Source organism: Fusarium mangiferae (assembly GCF_900044065.1).
Source record: "Fusarium mangiferae strain MRC7560 genome assembly, contig: FMAN_scaffold002, whole genome shotgun sequence".
NCBI classification, from domain to species: domain Eukaryota; kingdom Fungi; phylum Ascomycota; class Sordariomycetes; order Hypocreales; family Nectriaceae; genus Fusarium; species Fusarium mangiferae.
The window spans coordinates 18686-31128 of NW_024573922.1; the positions used below are offsets into that span (position 1 = coordinate 18686).

At 46.4% G+C, this 12443-nt stretch overlaps 5 protein-coding genes across 5 annotated transcripts; 3 read left to right on the forward strand and 2 right to left on the reverse strand.

Moving 5' to 3' along the window:
• Positions 1 to 451: 451 nt before the first annotated feature.
• FMAN_06796 (uncharacterized protein) lies at positions 452 to 1982 on the forward strand (the record flags this gene model as incomplete). Its single annotated transcript, XM_041826377.1, has 3 exons — positions 452 to 614; positions 684 to 883; positions 954 to 1982. The coding sequence occupies 3 exons, from the start codon at positions 452 to 454 to the stop codon at positions 1980 to 1982; spliced, it is 1392 nt and encodes a 463-aa protein (XP_041677446.1).
• Positions 1983 to 2725: 743 nt separating this feature from the next.
• Positions 2726 to 3526, forward strand: FMAN_06795 (uncharacterized protein; the record flags this gene model as incomplete). The annotated part of the gene is made up of 1 exon (XM_041826378.1): positions 2726 to 3526. The coding sequence occupies one exon, from the start codon at positions 2726 to 2728 to the stop codon at positions 3524 to 3526; it is 801 nt and encodes a 266-aa protein (XP_041677447.1).
• Positions 3527 to 3691: 165 nt separating this feature from the next.
• Positions 3692 to 4822, forward strand: FMAN_06794 (uncharacterized protein; the record flags this gene model as incomplete). The annotated part of the gene is made up of 1 exon (XM_041826379.1): positions 3692 to 4822. The coding sequence occupies one exon, from the start codon at positions 3692 to 3694 to the stop codon at positions 4820 to 4822; it is 1131 nt and encodes a 376-aa protein (XP_041677448.1).
• A 678-nt stretch (positions 4823 to 5500) lies between these two features.
• On the reverse strand, positions 5501 to 7898 carry FMAN_06793 (uncharacterized protein; the record flags this gene model as incomplete). The annotated part of the gene is made up of 4 exons (XM_041826380.1): positions 5501 to 6748; positions 6802 to 7067; positions 7137 to 7658; positions 7709 to 7898. 4 exons carry the CDS (start codon positions 7896 to 7898, stop codon positions 5501 to 5503), a joined length of 2226 nt encoding a protein of 741 aa, XP_041677449.1.
• A 3471-nt stretch (positions 7899 to 11369) lies between these two features.
• Positions 11370 to 12337, reverse strand: FMAN_06792 (putative dehydrogenases with different specificities (related to short-chain alcohol dehydrogenases); the record flags this gene model as incomplete). The annotated part of the gene is made up of 4 exons (XM_041826381.1): positions 11370 to 11587; positions 11663 to 11801; positions 11870 to 12256; positions 12314 to 12337. 4 exons carry the CDS (start codon positions 12335 to 12337, stop codon positions 11370 to 11372), a joined length of 768 nt encoding a protein of 255 aa, XP_041677450.1.
• Positions 12338 to 12443: the final 106 nt, after the last annotated feature.

A 12443-nucleotide genomic window follows, 5' to 3' on the forward strand; every position in this document is an offset into this window, starting at 1 on the left:
CTGGGGTAACCGTTAGCGCTATGTAGATCCGCCCACAATTCCGAATAGCTTCACGAAACCTCGTTCGAGACCCGAGACCTCCCCCGACAACCCTGTCCGCTTCCAAGACTCGGCAATCCGGCTACAGGCTTGAACCTCCAGATCTAGTAGAGCCCTGCTAAACTGGACGATTGGTGGCATAGCGAGATGTGATGGGCCAATTGAGCTTGCAGCTTAATGAACCCTAGCCGCGTCATTGCACAATTAGAGGAGTCGGCATGTGGAGAAACTCCAATCTCCGCAACTTCGGCTTGTGAGAATGGAACATATTCATCTGAAGGAAGGGGATGGATTAACAAGTAGTATAAATCATAGCGAATTCACAATGAATCAGGAGTAATTATCATTACTGTTGCAACAAGACCTGCTCAACTACCTTTTCATCACCTGTTTGCACAACTGTTCAATCGATATGTTGTCTCCAATCACTCTCGTAGCCTTCTCTGCAGTGGCTCTGGCCACTGTCGAGATCCAGGACCCTTCCAATATCATTCCTGCGTCTGACTGGGCCGCCGATAACGCCCTCATTGCTGATTACAATGCTCCGTTTCCAGCAAACGGACAGCCAACAGACTGTGAGTCGCATTATTTGGTCTCAGACAATTTGCATAAACACAAGACTAATGTACCCGCGGGATGGATAGTGATCGGCGTTCATGACATCAAGCACAAGTCTGTTTCAGTCGACCATGTGACTTGGCATGCCAACAAGAACGATACCAATGTCGTCCTGGTATCTAAGAATGCTGACTTCGCTGCGTCTTATTCCACTTTCGTTAAGTCTGGGTACTACTCGAACTTGAACTGGGCCAGCTTCTATGGGTTCAATGCCGCCATCAACGTTGTAAGTTACTTCCTAGTTCTCGATCCCCCGAGGCATCATGGGTGCATAGCTGACGTTCTCTTCTGCCAAGGCAAATAATTCCGTCGCCGTCCTCGATCATGTTAACATCACCGTTCACAACGGCGCCGCCAATGTGTACTCATACGGGACAGGCACCGTTGTCAACGTGACCAACAGCTGGCTGTATTCCAGTGGACCCGTGAGCCATGGCCTTTATGCATCTGGAAACGGCACCATTCATGCCAAGAACCTGCAGCACTACTCCGGCGGCCATCGCTCTAGTGCTTTCTCGGGAGACAGCCCAGCCGGCTACATCTACGTCGAGGATTCTGTTTCGCACGTTCGTGGAATTGGCTCCGCAACCTACTATGCTCTTGGTGAGATCCATGCAACCAATGTCGCATCTGTCTCCGAACAGGGACCTGTTGTCTTCTCAGATGGAAAGCAGAAGATCTACATCAAGGATTGCTCTGCTCAGGCCGGTCTGCTCGGTGGTGCTGTCCTCTTCAGTAGCTCCGAGCGTCGTTCTGGTGCAGTGCTAGATATCGAGGATACCACTATCACTACCATCGGCAAGACCATGCCTGGCTTGTGGTTTGGCAACGTCGTTGCTAATGCCAGACTCAAGAGCGTGCAGCTGAACACTGCTTCTGGAATTCTTGCTGTTGCCAACTTTTCTCAAATCACCCAGGACTTCAATTACTATGGTGGTTATGTCGACAACCCGTCAATGAAGGCCGCGGAGGTCAGTCTGAAGGTTCTGGAGTCATCGTTGTCCGGTGATCTTATCGCATACAACAAGAGTTCTATTTCCCTGTCCCTCACAGAATACAGCAATTGGAAGGGAACAGCCCGAGTCGGGTACAAGTCGGCTTCTTTTGGTGTCTCCCTTGACGCCAGCAGCGAGTGGACACTAACTGCTGACACGACTCTCCAGAACTTCACCAACTTGGATACCTCTAACAGCAATATCCAAAGTCGTGGATACAATATCTACTATAACTCTTCTGCATCTGCAAACAAGTGGCTTAAGAGTCGAACTATTAAGCTCCCTGGTGGTGGAAAGCTTGAGCCAACTAAGAATAAAGCAGGCAATTGATTGATTAAAAGGAAGTAGCTTAGTGATATTATATCCCTCTTTAGTAAATCAGGTGTAATTTTAAATGAGTATGATGTTAGCACATGGCGGCTGGAATGCTGTTTGTCTTAGAGTTGTAAGCAGAGGGTGATAAGCTGTCGCCTTGAAAGCTGTCCAATGACTGTATTGTATCAAGAAGTTCCTCAAACCCTTCGCTCTTATTTGATGGATGGCAGGTAAAGGAAGCAGCATTGCCTCGACCATCTGTCTCAAGAAATCCAAGGCAGATTCAACATCAATCTTGCAGATAGTACAAAACCGTGGCGTGTCTTCTGTGGATCTGGTTATGGTCGAGAAAGTCATATTAGCTCCAGTGCGCGTATAGATCAGCCAATTACTTGACATAACTAGTTGCACTTTAGGTGGCTTGGCTGCATTTGCTAATATTAGTACCTTACCCACCACGGAAGAACAAGCCCCAGAGCCTTGCCACGGACGCTCATGCACTATGAAACACCAGCTGATGTGCTATGCTCGTTTCTACTTAGTAATTCCGAGTTAGGTTGGGCGAAGGACAAAGGCCGCTTGTACGAGCGTAAATATAGCCAATCGCCGACTGGAATAATGCTCGTCTCTATAAAAGGCCAATTCCTTTCCCTCTGTGTAATGACAACCTCGCCCTATAAAAAGTCTAGACAAGTTACACTGTTGCGTTGTTCGATCTGAAGCCATACCCTACATCATAACCTACGCCTTCTTTCATCATGGTATTCATCGAGCCCCATGGAGATGTTCCATGCCTTACAGCATATCTTGCAATCCCTCTTACTGAAGTCGAGCTGGCAAAGGTCAAGGCAGAATTTGAACTCGGAGCCTGTTCCCAGTTCAACCCACTCCTCGAGCTAAAGATTGTCCCCGCGCCGGATGCTTACATCGGAAAATCTCATCAGTATATGCGCGCTAAGGAAGATGAAGCGGGCCGCAATGACGCTTTTGTTGTCATTGATGAGGACTATATCGAGAGACACGCAATATGGTTCGTGGATGCCTTCGCTGATACCGACATGGTTGAGAATAAAGAGGCGGAAAGCACTGAAGTGGTCATCAAGCTTCTTATTCAAATGGATTGCCTGGCTTTGTCCTACATATGTTGGGAGAGCAACACGACCGTCCTCGAAGATTTGGACCATGTTGGAGTAGAGAAGCCCTTAAAAAATGATTTCTGGCAGCCTGAGGTCAGCAACTGCGGTGGATTAGATATGAAGGAGCAACAATGGGATCAGGTTGCGGAGGTGACGGCCGAATCGGGAGAATTTACGGAGACTCGGGATAAGGCACTCCTCGAGAACTTCTCCCCGCAGCCCGAAGTATTGGTGAAGCTCAAAGACAAAGTTGCCAAGGCTGCTGGCCTTATTGCATCGTGGACTTTCATCAATGAGGCGGAACCGATAGACATGCCCGATGGTTCGCAGAAAACTTTCCCAGTCGGGAGCGTTCTTCTGCAGCAGGCATACAATCCAGAAGCGCCATGGCCAAAGTATAAGTGGCCCAAAGGCTCGTTGTAATAGTTAAAGCAACAACAACATTAGCTGTTACATAATAATTCAGACACTCTAGAATGGCATTGGTTGCTGCGTATAATGCTGTTGCTGCTAGGCAGGGGTTATCGGAACATTAATAACCCGGGGAATAAGTAATCCTGCTTATTACTATTTCCATACCTAATCATCATGTTTCCTCAATTAATAACTTACATAAAATTCACAATGCAGTCCAGGATAACCTTTAAGAATGGACATTTGCAGTTCCGAGAACCCTCTCAAGACGAGGTAAATTCTGACTGTCAAGAATCCGCCGAACCCGAAGTACGCTTACCGCTTCACTTTGCACCACGATGTGAAGGCACAGCATGGGACATATTGTTGCAAAAATGCAAGCCTGCACCGAAAGTACTAAAAAGCCCTTGGCAACCACCTGCGGTCTCAATGTGCTACTTGATGTCTATTCCTGCAGAGATACGCCTTAAGATCTACCGAGGTCTGCTCATTTCTCGCCACCATGCACGTCTACGCAAATGCAAGGAGGGATTCCGCCTCATAGCCAGGGAGTCCTGGGACCCCCGCTCAGGTATTCACCCTCAGATCCTGCGAACATGCAGGCAGATCTACCAAGAAGCAACTCCTATTCTCTATTCACAGACCCTCTTTCAACGGGGTTATAAATGGCCATGTCAACATACAGACAGCGGAACCCGCATTCGCACGCCTCTTTCTGATACCTCACCTATTAGCCAAGCCAACTTGGCTAGCATCTCACGTATATACTTATGCCGAGGTTACAAAGAATGGCTCCGAAACGGAAAACTTGCAGTCCTTGATGAGTTTCCCCACTTGAAGGAATTGCAAATCGCTATTGATTTCAACGACATTCTTGAGATGGAGGCCAGATCTCTCGAGGACCTTGCAAAAGACACCATCAAAGCGATCCATCGCGAGCGCCCGGATATTCCATGCTTTAAAATGGAGATCCGCTTGTGCTTTCATGGTCGGGATTATGATAACTGGGGGAGAGAGTACACCCGTGGAAAAGAAAGCTTTAGTGTCCATCTGATCAAAAAGGCTGAGATTGAAGCATGGATGCGGCAAGAGGGGATGTTTTCCAGCAGGTTCTTGTCATGGTCTTTTAAAACACATCGCTCGGAATACTGCGGTCCAAGTTGTTACATATCTTTTTCTTGTGACCAGTCACGTGAAAAAGCAAGGTATATTGAATGCGAGGTACGTGACGATGACACAGAGGCATCCGGTTTGTTGGAGGTTGACTCGGATGAGAGGGAGATTTCGGTAAATATTGCCATATAAGTTATAGCAGGGCCTTATGTCATCATGGAGAGAAAACCCCATTTTTTAACTTTGTCGTTAAGGTACATAGGGGAAATTACAGCTATTCTTATCCCAGGAACGCTCTAGGTAGTAAACTTAAGTTTTAACTTTAGATAACTTATACGCTATAACAGCAGGTAGGGGAAAATCGTTAAATAAAGCAAAACCCCTGCTGCGTCTACATACATATAAGCAAATTTAGAAAACTTAAAGTTTTTATAGAATATTTTTCTTTCTTTATAATAAACTTAATATTAATTCTATAAAGATTATCCTAAATTTAGATTAATTCTTATTGTTACTTATAAGGAAGGTGCCAGATATATCGGAGAGACTACAGCTATAATTATCTCAGGAGCGCTTTGAGGTAGTAAAAGTAGATTTTATTTTTAGATAACCAAAACGCTATGACAGCAGGTAGGGGAAAATCGTCGAACGAAGCAAAACCCCTGCTGCGTCCAAGTACATACAAGCAAATTCAGAAACACCATTCGAGCAAAGACAACAAGTAGAGACTTCCAAACCCAAATCTAATTCCAGCTGGGTAATACCGTCAACCATCGCGATGTGTCGTCATTACTCAGAAGCCAATCGAAAGCGGGCCAAAGGAAATGCCAAATCCCTCAGCATCAGTCTGTACTTCGTTAGTCTTGTGCTTCAAAAGTCAGGTGGAGGCTGCTTCATCATGACTGGGCCATCATCGTTATCGTCCCAGCCTTTCTGCCACTCTTCAGATGGCACCCAGGCCATCTGGCGAGCGCGGATCATTGGAGTGATATCGATGGAAGCCGGGCCAGCTGCCGTATGATCAACATGGCTCACCTTGAGTGCGTTGCTGTTGCTATTGAGGGTATCCAGGAGAGAAGCCTTCTTGGACAGTCGATGGGTAACGGTGGAGGTCTCGGGCTGAAAGCCAAGCTTGGATGACACCTTCTGGCTGGCAGCATCGATGAGGCGGGGCAGATAGGCTTTCGCGGCTTGTTTGGCGGTATCGAGAGCCATAGGGCCCAGCTTCTGCACTGTATCCTTGATGAAGTCAAAAATGCCTTCGGTGTCACCTGTGTCGGCATTGATGGGCTTCAGTTGCTGTAACTTATGCGAAGGCATAGTCATCAAAGCCTGCAGAGCTGTATCGGCCATAACAGCACGCTGGAGGAGAATCTTGGTAGCTTTCTCGTGCTCGCTGGAGACTTCGGAGACGGTAGACTCGGCTCCGAGTGCGCCTTTGATCAGGCTTCCGATGGCCTGAGTAGCGATGGGCTTGGCCACATTGACTGCAGTCTTGAGGACAGGGCCAAGCCAGTCGAAGATACCCTCTTCCCCAGCCACTTGCCGTGTTGGACCCATAAGGCCCTGGATGAACGCGGCTTCTTCATCACCAAGCGAACTCTCGGAGAAGTCCACTCCTAGGCTTCGGCGCGGCTGGTTATGGGGAAGTCCCTGCCTCTGAGTGTGTCGGGGACCCTTGTGATGTTGGACTAGTCCCGAACCACACTGGGCAACCATTGGACTGACAACAGGAGCCAGAAGGTCAACCTTCGGGGCGTTGGATCGCCAAATGCTCTGCATCTTACCGAGAACCTCAGTTAGGCCTTCTGTCTGCTCTGATGCAAGAACTGCTTGCAGCGCAGCCTCAGCAAGAATGGCACGCTCTGCAGTACCGTTCTTTTCGACATCGGGGCTCTCAGACATACTACTCTCAGCAAGCGAACCCAACAGTCCTCCGACAGCTGGACCAAGGATCCCACCAACAGGACCCAGGAAGGGGGATGCAAGAGGAATAAGCTTGGAGCCGACATTGGCGACCTTCTTGAAGATGTCCAAGAAACCCTCCTCGCCAGCTTCTGTGGAACGGGCGTTGATGGCTGCGCTTCCGTTTGAGCGCCCATGTCCATTCATAGTGTCCTACACGCTTGTGTTAGTAATCTTATACGAGTTCTTAGTACTTCTATACGTACAGTTGGACGAGTAATAGTGCTGTTGTTGCTGATGCCAGGTGGATTGTTGAGGGACTGAGCCTGCGTATCGACAGTGCGGACAGTACCATAGGCCCCGAACGTAGATGGAATACTGAAGAGACGGATAAAATTCTCATAGTTGTTTCCATAAGCATTGCCGATGGAGTTACCAGAGTTACTATCAGTACCGCCGCCGCCGTAGCAATGGGTTCCAATGGAGACCAATTGCCCATTGGCCTTTCGTAGGATGGGCGCGCCGGATTGTCCTGATCAGTGGCCTATCAGTATTCGATTGAAACGATAATACAAGTCGAAGTTTCAGGTCAGTATCTTACCTCCAAAAGTCGAGATCGAATACTCAACCATATGGCGAGGGCTTGCTTCAATGTCGTAGTCATTCTTGGCATATTCTTCGTACATTTGAGCGCCGTTCTCCTCGTCTCCAGTCTCGATATCTCTGAGGCTCTTATCACCAGGATAACCAACAACACCCAATAGGGTCTTGTGGCCTGACATAGGGGTGTTGACGAAGTTGAAAGTCCTCAGGTTGCCTGTGAAGGCTCGATCAAGCTGAACAAAGGCGACGTCACGGGTACGGTTGTTGGCAGCCTCAATCCACTCGGACGTGGTCACGACATTGACGCCGTGACGAACCTGAACCTGGGCGGTCTTGACCGAAGCACGACCGTTATAACCGATATAGCATCGGATCTGGGTCGCGGCTCCATAGTGTCGACCCCAGTCGTAGACAACATGACCAGCGGTGACCAAAATGTCAGGGCGGATGAGCCAACCAGTGCCCATCATCCAGACTGGCTTACCTTTGCCTTCAAAACGAGCCTGGATCTTGACAATAGCTGGGAGCAGTTAGCCATTATACTCAGCTTCTAAACATCACATGACTCACAGCGGTATTTCCCTCCTTCTTGGAGGTCACTGAAGTCGACCAGGGCACGCTGGTCTTCTCCAATGATGGACTCCTGGCTGCCCTTGCTTCCATCATCAGGAATGATGGTAGATTCAGCAGGGTGGTTACTGGCCGGTGGAAGAAGCTTCCATACAGCAGCACGACCGGGCTTAGAAGCAGTGGAAGACATGATGATTTGCACAGAGTCTAATTCTCGAAAAAGATTGTTTGGGTAGTAAAGATAGAAGAAGAGAGTTGTTCGAGAGTGTTGTGATGAGTCGACTAACTTTTGGGAAGGAAAGGGCCCTTATATATCTCTACTGAAAGATAACACTTCTGAGCAAATGATAGCTTCAGAGTACGCCAGTTCGCATCCGGGTCAACTTTGCGAGCTGTTCAGATACTTGCTTGAATCGGAGCCTCTAGACGACATATCCCTTGGTGAGACCTTTCCAGTCAGCCATCCTCCCATGTATCGTCACATTGGTGGCAAGTCTTCTTTGACTCTAGACTTCCAAATCACACGTCCCACATCGCGATCTTTTGTTCCAGCCAGCCCCCTGAATCCTGAAAATCGTCACATCTGTGATGCTGGACCTCCATATCACATAACCCTTGTTGCGGGCTTTCCGTTCAGCTAGCCTTTCGAGGATCGTCGCATTTGTGGCAACACTTCTTCGCCTACAGACTTCCCAGTTCCACATCCCTTACTGCGAGCCTTTGGTTCAGCCAGCCTCTTGAACATCGTCAACTTTGTGACTCGGAACTTCCACATCACATATCCCTTGTTGCAGGCTTTTCGCTCAGCCAGCCTTCTCAGCATCGTCACATTCATGATGATGATGGCTATGCCAACTTTGAGTTCTGGGCGCCTAGTTTTGCATTATTGGAATCCAGACCGAGTGATGTATGCACCTCCACAAAATCAAGTCACAATGTCTCAGAAATTGTCACCCACTTTACATGCAGCATCTGCACTGCTACGTTGTGGCGAAGCAATTGCCCACTGAACTGAGACATGCATAGTATCTGTAAAGAGAAGTCGCTAAGCCAGTTCTGTCAGCCCCTCACGGAGAGGGAAGACACTAACTCGGTTTAGTATGCAAGTCACATCAATAGTCTCCTGTATATCATTCAGCTCTGCCAGGCACGCCCGCGCTAGTCCTCTTACAACAAATGCAGCCAGCGTTGATGATATGGAGCCGCTGCCCGAAACTTAAATCCTTTTCAGTTTGTAACGCCAGGCTACCAGGCCGGTACCCCGCAGCCATACGTATATACCAGCATAATACGATACAAGCTCGTTTTATCGCCATCATGGCATTTCATCACCCTGCAGAGTTAATTAAACTATCGATTAAGAACTTGGCACTGGTATGTCTTGCTAGCCCTACTGATTTAACTGCTCGAGCATATCAGCCAGCCACTGACTGCATTGTTTAAAAACTATTTGAGACATACGACTCAGGTGTAAAACCTATTAGAGTGAGCAAAGTGCTGAGAAGTCTTGACAAATTTTAGAAGGAAACTCAAATCAGGCTTTAGGTGTCAGCCCAGAGAGAGTAAACTGATTCTCCTAGACCTCCTGAGACAATCTGGTAAGCTAAGCAAGTAATGACGACAGCCAAGTCATCATTTTCCAGGACAGACTTCTAACTATAGCAATAGAATGCCAGAAGTAATTATTCAGAGCTTCCAGGTTTGGATTGTGATATTGATAATTACACACTGTCAGTGCGGCACTGGCATGTGACCAATATCTACACTGAGGATCAGAAGCTCAGCCAGCCATCTTGCTTTTGTATGACTCTCACCAAGCAAAAGAACCACAATTTAAGGAAAGATCGATGAGGTATTTTCTGATCACTGGTAGTTTATCACATCCCTTAAGCTTCAGGTTGCATCCCATGTTAGCTACGTATTATGTTCCACCCCAGCTCGAGATATTTTACTACCAAGGAGGGTGGCGCTCAAGACTGTGACAATACGTGCATACTCGTGTTTGTTAAAGGGGCAATGATAACCCTGCGGAGGTAACTGCCTAGATAGGACTTAGTCAGGCCTCTGGTGATATCATGTTCTAACCCGTAGGAGGATATTGGCCATCTTGCCAGTTGGAGATCTTACAAAAGTCCCTCTCTGTCTTCTCATAGATTGGCGCGAGAGGTTCCAGACTCGGCAAACAAAAGGTAATAGGGGAATTTTGGTTTCGTGTGATCGTTGATGGTCTTCAAGATGACAGCTGGAAGCTGGCCATCCTTGATCCTTGCAAGAAAGGGGTGTCGGACTTGATGATATATGGCGTCACACCATTTCGGCCCCAGAGCGCACACTCTTTCAGCATATTTTCGGTTCCGCTTGCAGAAGCCAGACTGGCGACACCCCTTGAAGGGGTTCACTCTAACGTGAGTGATGAAAGGAGCTAATTGGGACAATCTTTGGGTCCCCTGAGGAAGTCCCTGATGGCAAAAAACCTTTTCTTATGACTAAGGACACTCCTACTAACGAAGTGTGAGAGGGCCTCTTGTCAAATTGGATCGTTCCACGTTGCTCCCCGATGAAGGCCATACTAGAGAGGACATTCGTAATAGCAAGTAGATTCACCCCCCGCCACATCAAATCCAACCAATCCAGCTTTGACCAGTAAGACATGTAGATCTATTCTGTGTTAGGGGTCGTTGTCATTGAAGTGAACCTTCTGTATGGCATGTTCATCTCGCGCTCGGTTCCTGAATTGGTGCTATCTTGGTCTTGCGACTCGCCGCCCAGGGGATGTATGTACTGTAACTCAACTATGAGACACTGAGATGGTGTGAGCTAAAGACATCATGAACTTATCCTACACCCATCACGTTCGCGACCCTCGCAAGCTTGTCCATCTAGAAATTAGTCCATGTCGTGACATTTTCTGCTGGTGATATCGAATCGGGCCATGTAGTTCTGCTTAGGAACCTATATTTTAGATAATAACTTTTTTAATACTTTCCTTTTATTTAATATTAATAATATTTCCTTAAGAGTTATTAAGTATTAATAAAATATCTTAATAGTATTTATATATTATTATTTTTTAAATAGTTCTGTTATTTAATAAAGTATTTTATATTTATTAAAAATATAAAGTATAGTAATAAGCTTATTTTATTATTATAACTTTTAGTAATTAAATACTATATATTAAGCTTATTATATAAAGAAGTCTTATTAGTAATTAATAAGTTAAGTTTTATAAAAGTGTTAATAAGTATAATTTATATAGTTAAGAAATTATAACTTAAATATAGCTATTAAGTTTATAATAGTTCTTTAAAATCTTTTTAATAATTTTATAAAATTTAATATATTAATAATAATATTTATAATTTAATTACTTTATAATAATACTTCTTAATAAATTAATATATTATATTTCACTTTAAAGTCAGATATAGCCACTCTATATTAGTTAGTTATATGTTATTAGAAAGCCTTGCTATAGTACGTGTCCCCCAAGCCTTGAACTTGGTCTAACACTTTGTACAACGACGAGGTGATAAAGTTGTCCGACATCGGATGACGCAGACAAAGTACCCCAATAAGCCTTCATCACAACAAGAGGTAATGCATAAGTTCAAAAGGATACGTCGACCCCCAAAAGTGTGTATAGATAAAACTTGTAACATTACAATTTACTCTGACCCGAAGTCTTTCCCGAAGTGATCCATCCACCATCAATATTGTATACAGCTCCTGTCACAAAGCTAGCTTCCGGACTTAGTAGAAACGCAATCACCGTAGCCACTTCGTGGGCGGTGCCCATTTTCCTCTGAGCATTGGCCATCAGGCCATTCTCTACACGCTTAGGGTCGTGGTCCGCAGACATTGGGGTATAAACGACACCTAACATAGGACACCAGAAGTTAACCGCGAGGTCCACAGCCACCCTCTACCGAGGCTTGAGCGTATAAAGCTTACCTGGAGCAACACAGTTGATGCGTAGATGACCATTCTCTTTAGCCGCGGCAGTGGAGAGGGAGATGACTGCCGCCTTGCTGGCACAGTAGATGGAGCTATTTGGGAGGCCTACCTGGCCAGAGATACTAGCTGCAGAGACCTAAGATGGAAGGGTTTAGTAAATTGATTCAATTAGACAAAGAACGCAAAGTATAGTAGAAAACTCACGATGGCACCGCCCTGTTTGAGGGCTTTGATCTGCGACTTGAGACAATTGAAAACGCCATTGACGTTGACAGACATGACAAAGTCGAGGTCCTTGTCGGTTGTGTCCAGAATAGAAGTATGGGAGGGGCCAAGAACACCAGCCATATTGACGGCGCCATCAAGCTTACCGAACTTCTCGACTGTCTTGTCAATCCAGTCCTGAACAGAGTCTGCTTTACGGACATCGACAGCTACACCGAGATGCCTTGAAGGACCGCCCGGCAAGGTTCTTATGACCTTCTGCAATGCAGCATCATTCAGATCGGCCAAGGATAGTAAGGCACCACGGGATGCAAGCAACTTGGCCGTGGCGAGGCCCATACCACTGGCTGCGCCTGTGATGGCAATCTGTTTAAGAGGAAGGCAATTAGATTATTATTAAGAAAGTCGGAGCAAAAGACTTACTGCTTTGTTTTCGAAAGAAGTCATGATACCTTGTTTAAGATTGTGATATGATTATGGGCAAGTAGTGGCTCTAAGACTCTACTGAATAGTGTCAATTATCACGATTTCGTTGGGCTCGTCGAAGCTTTAA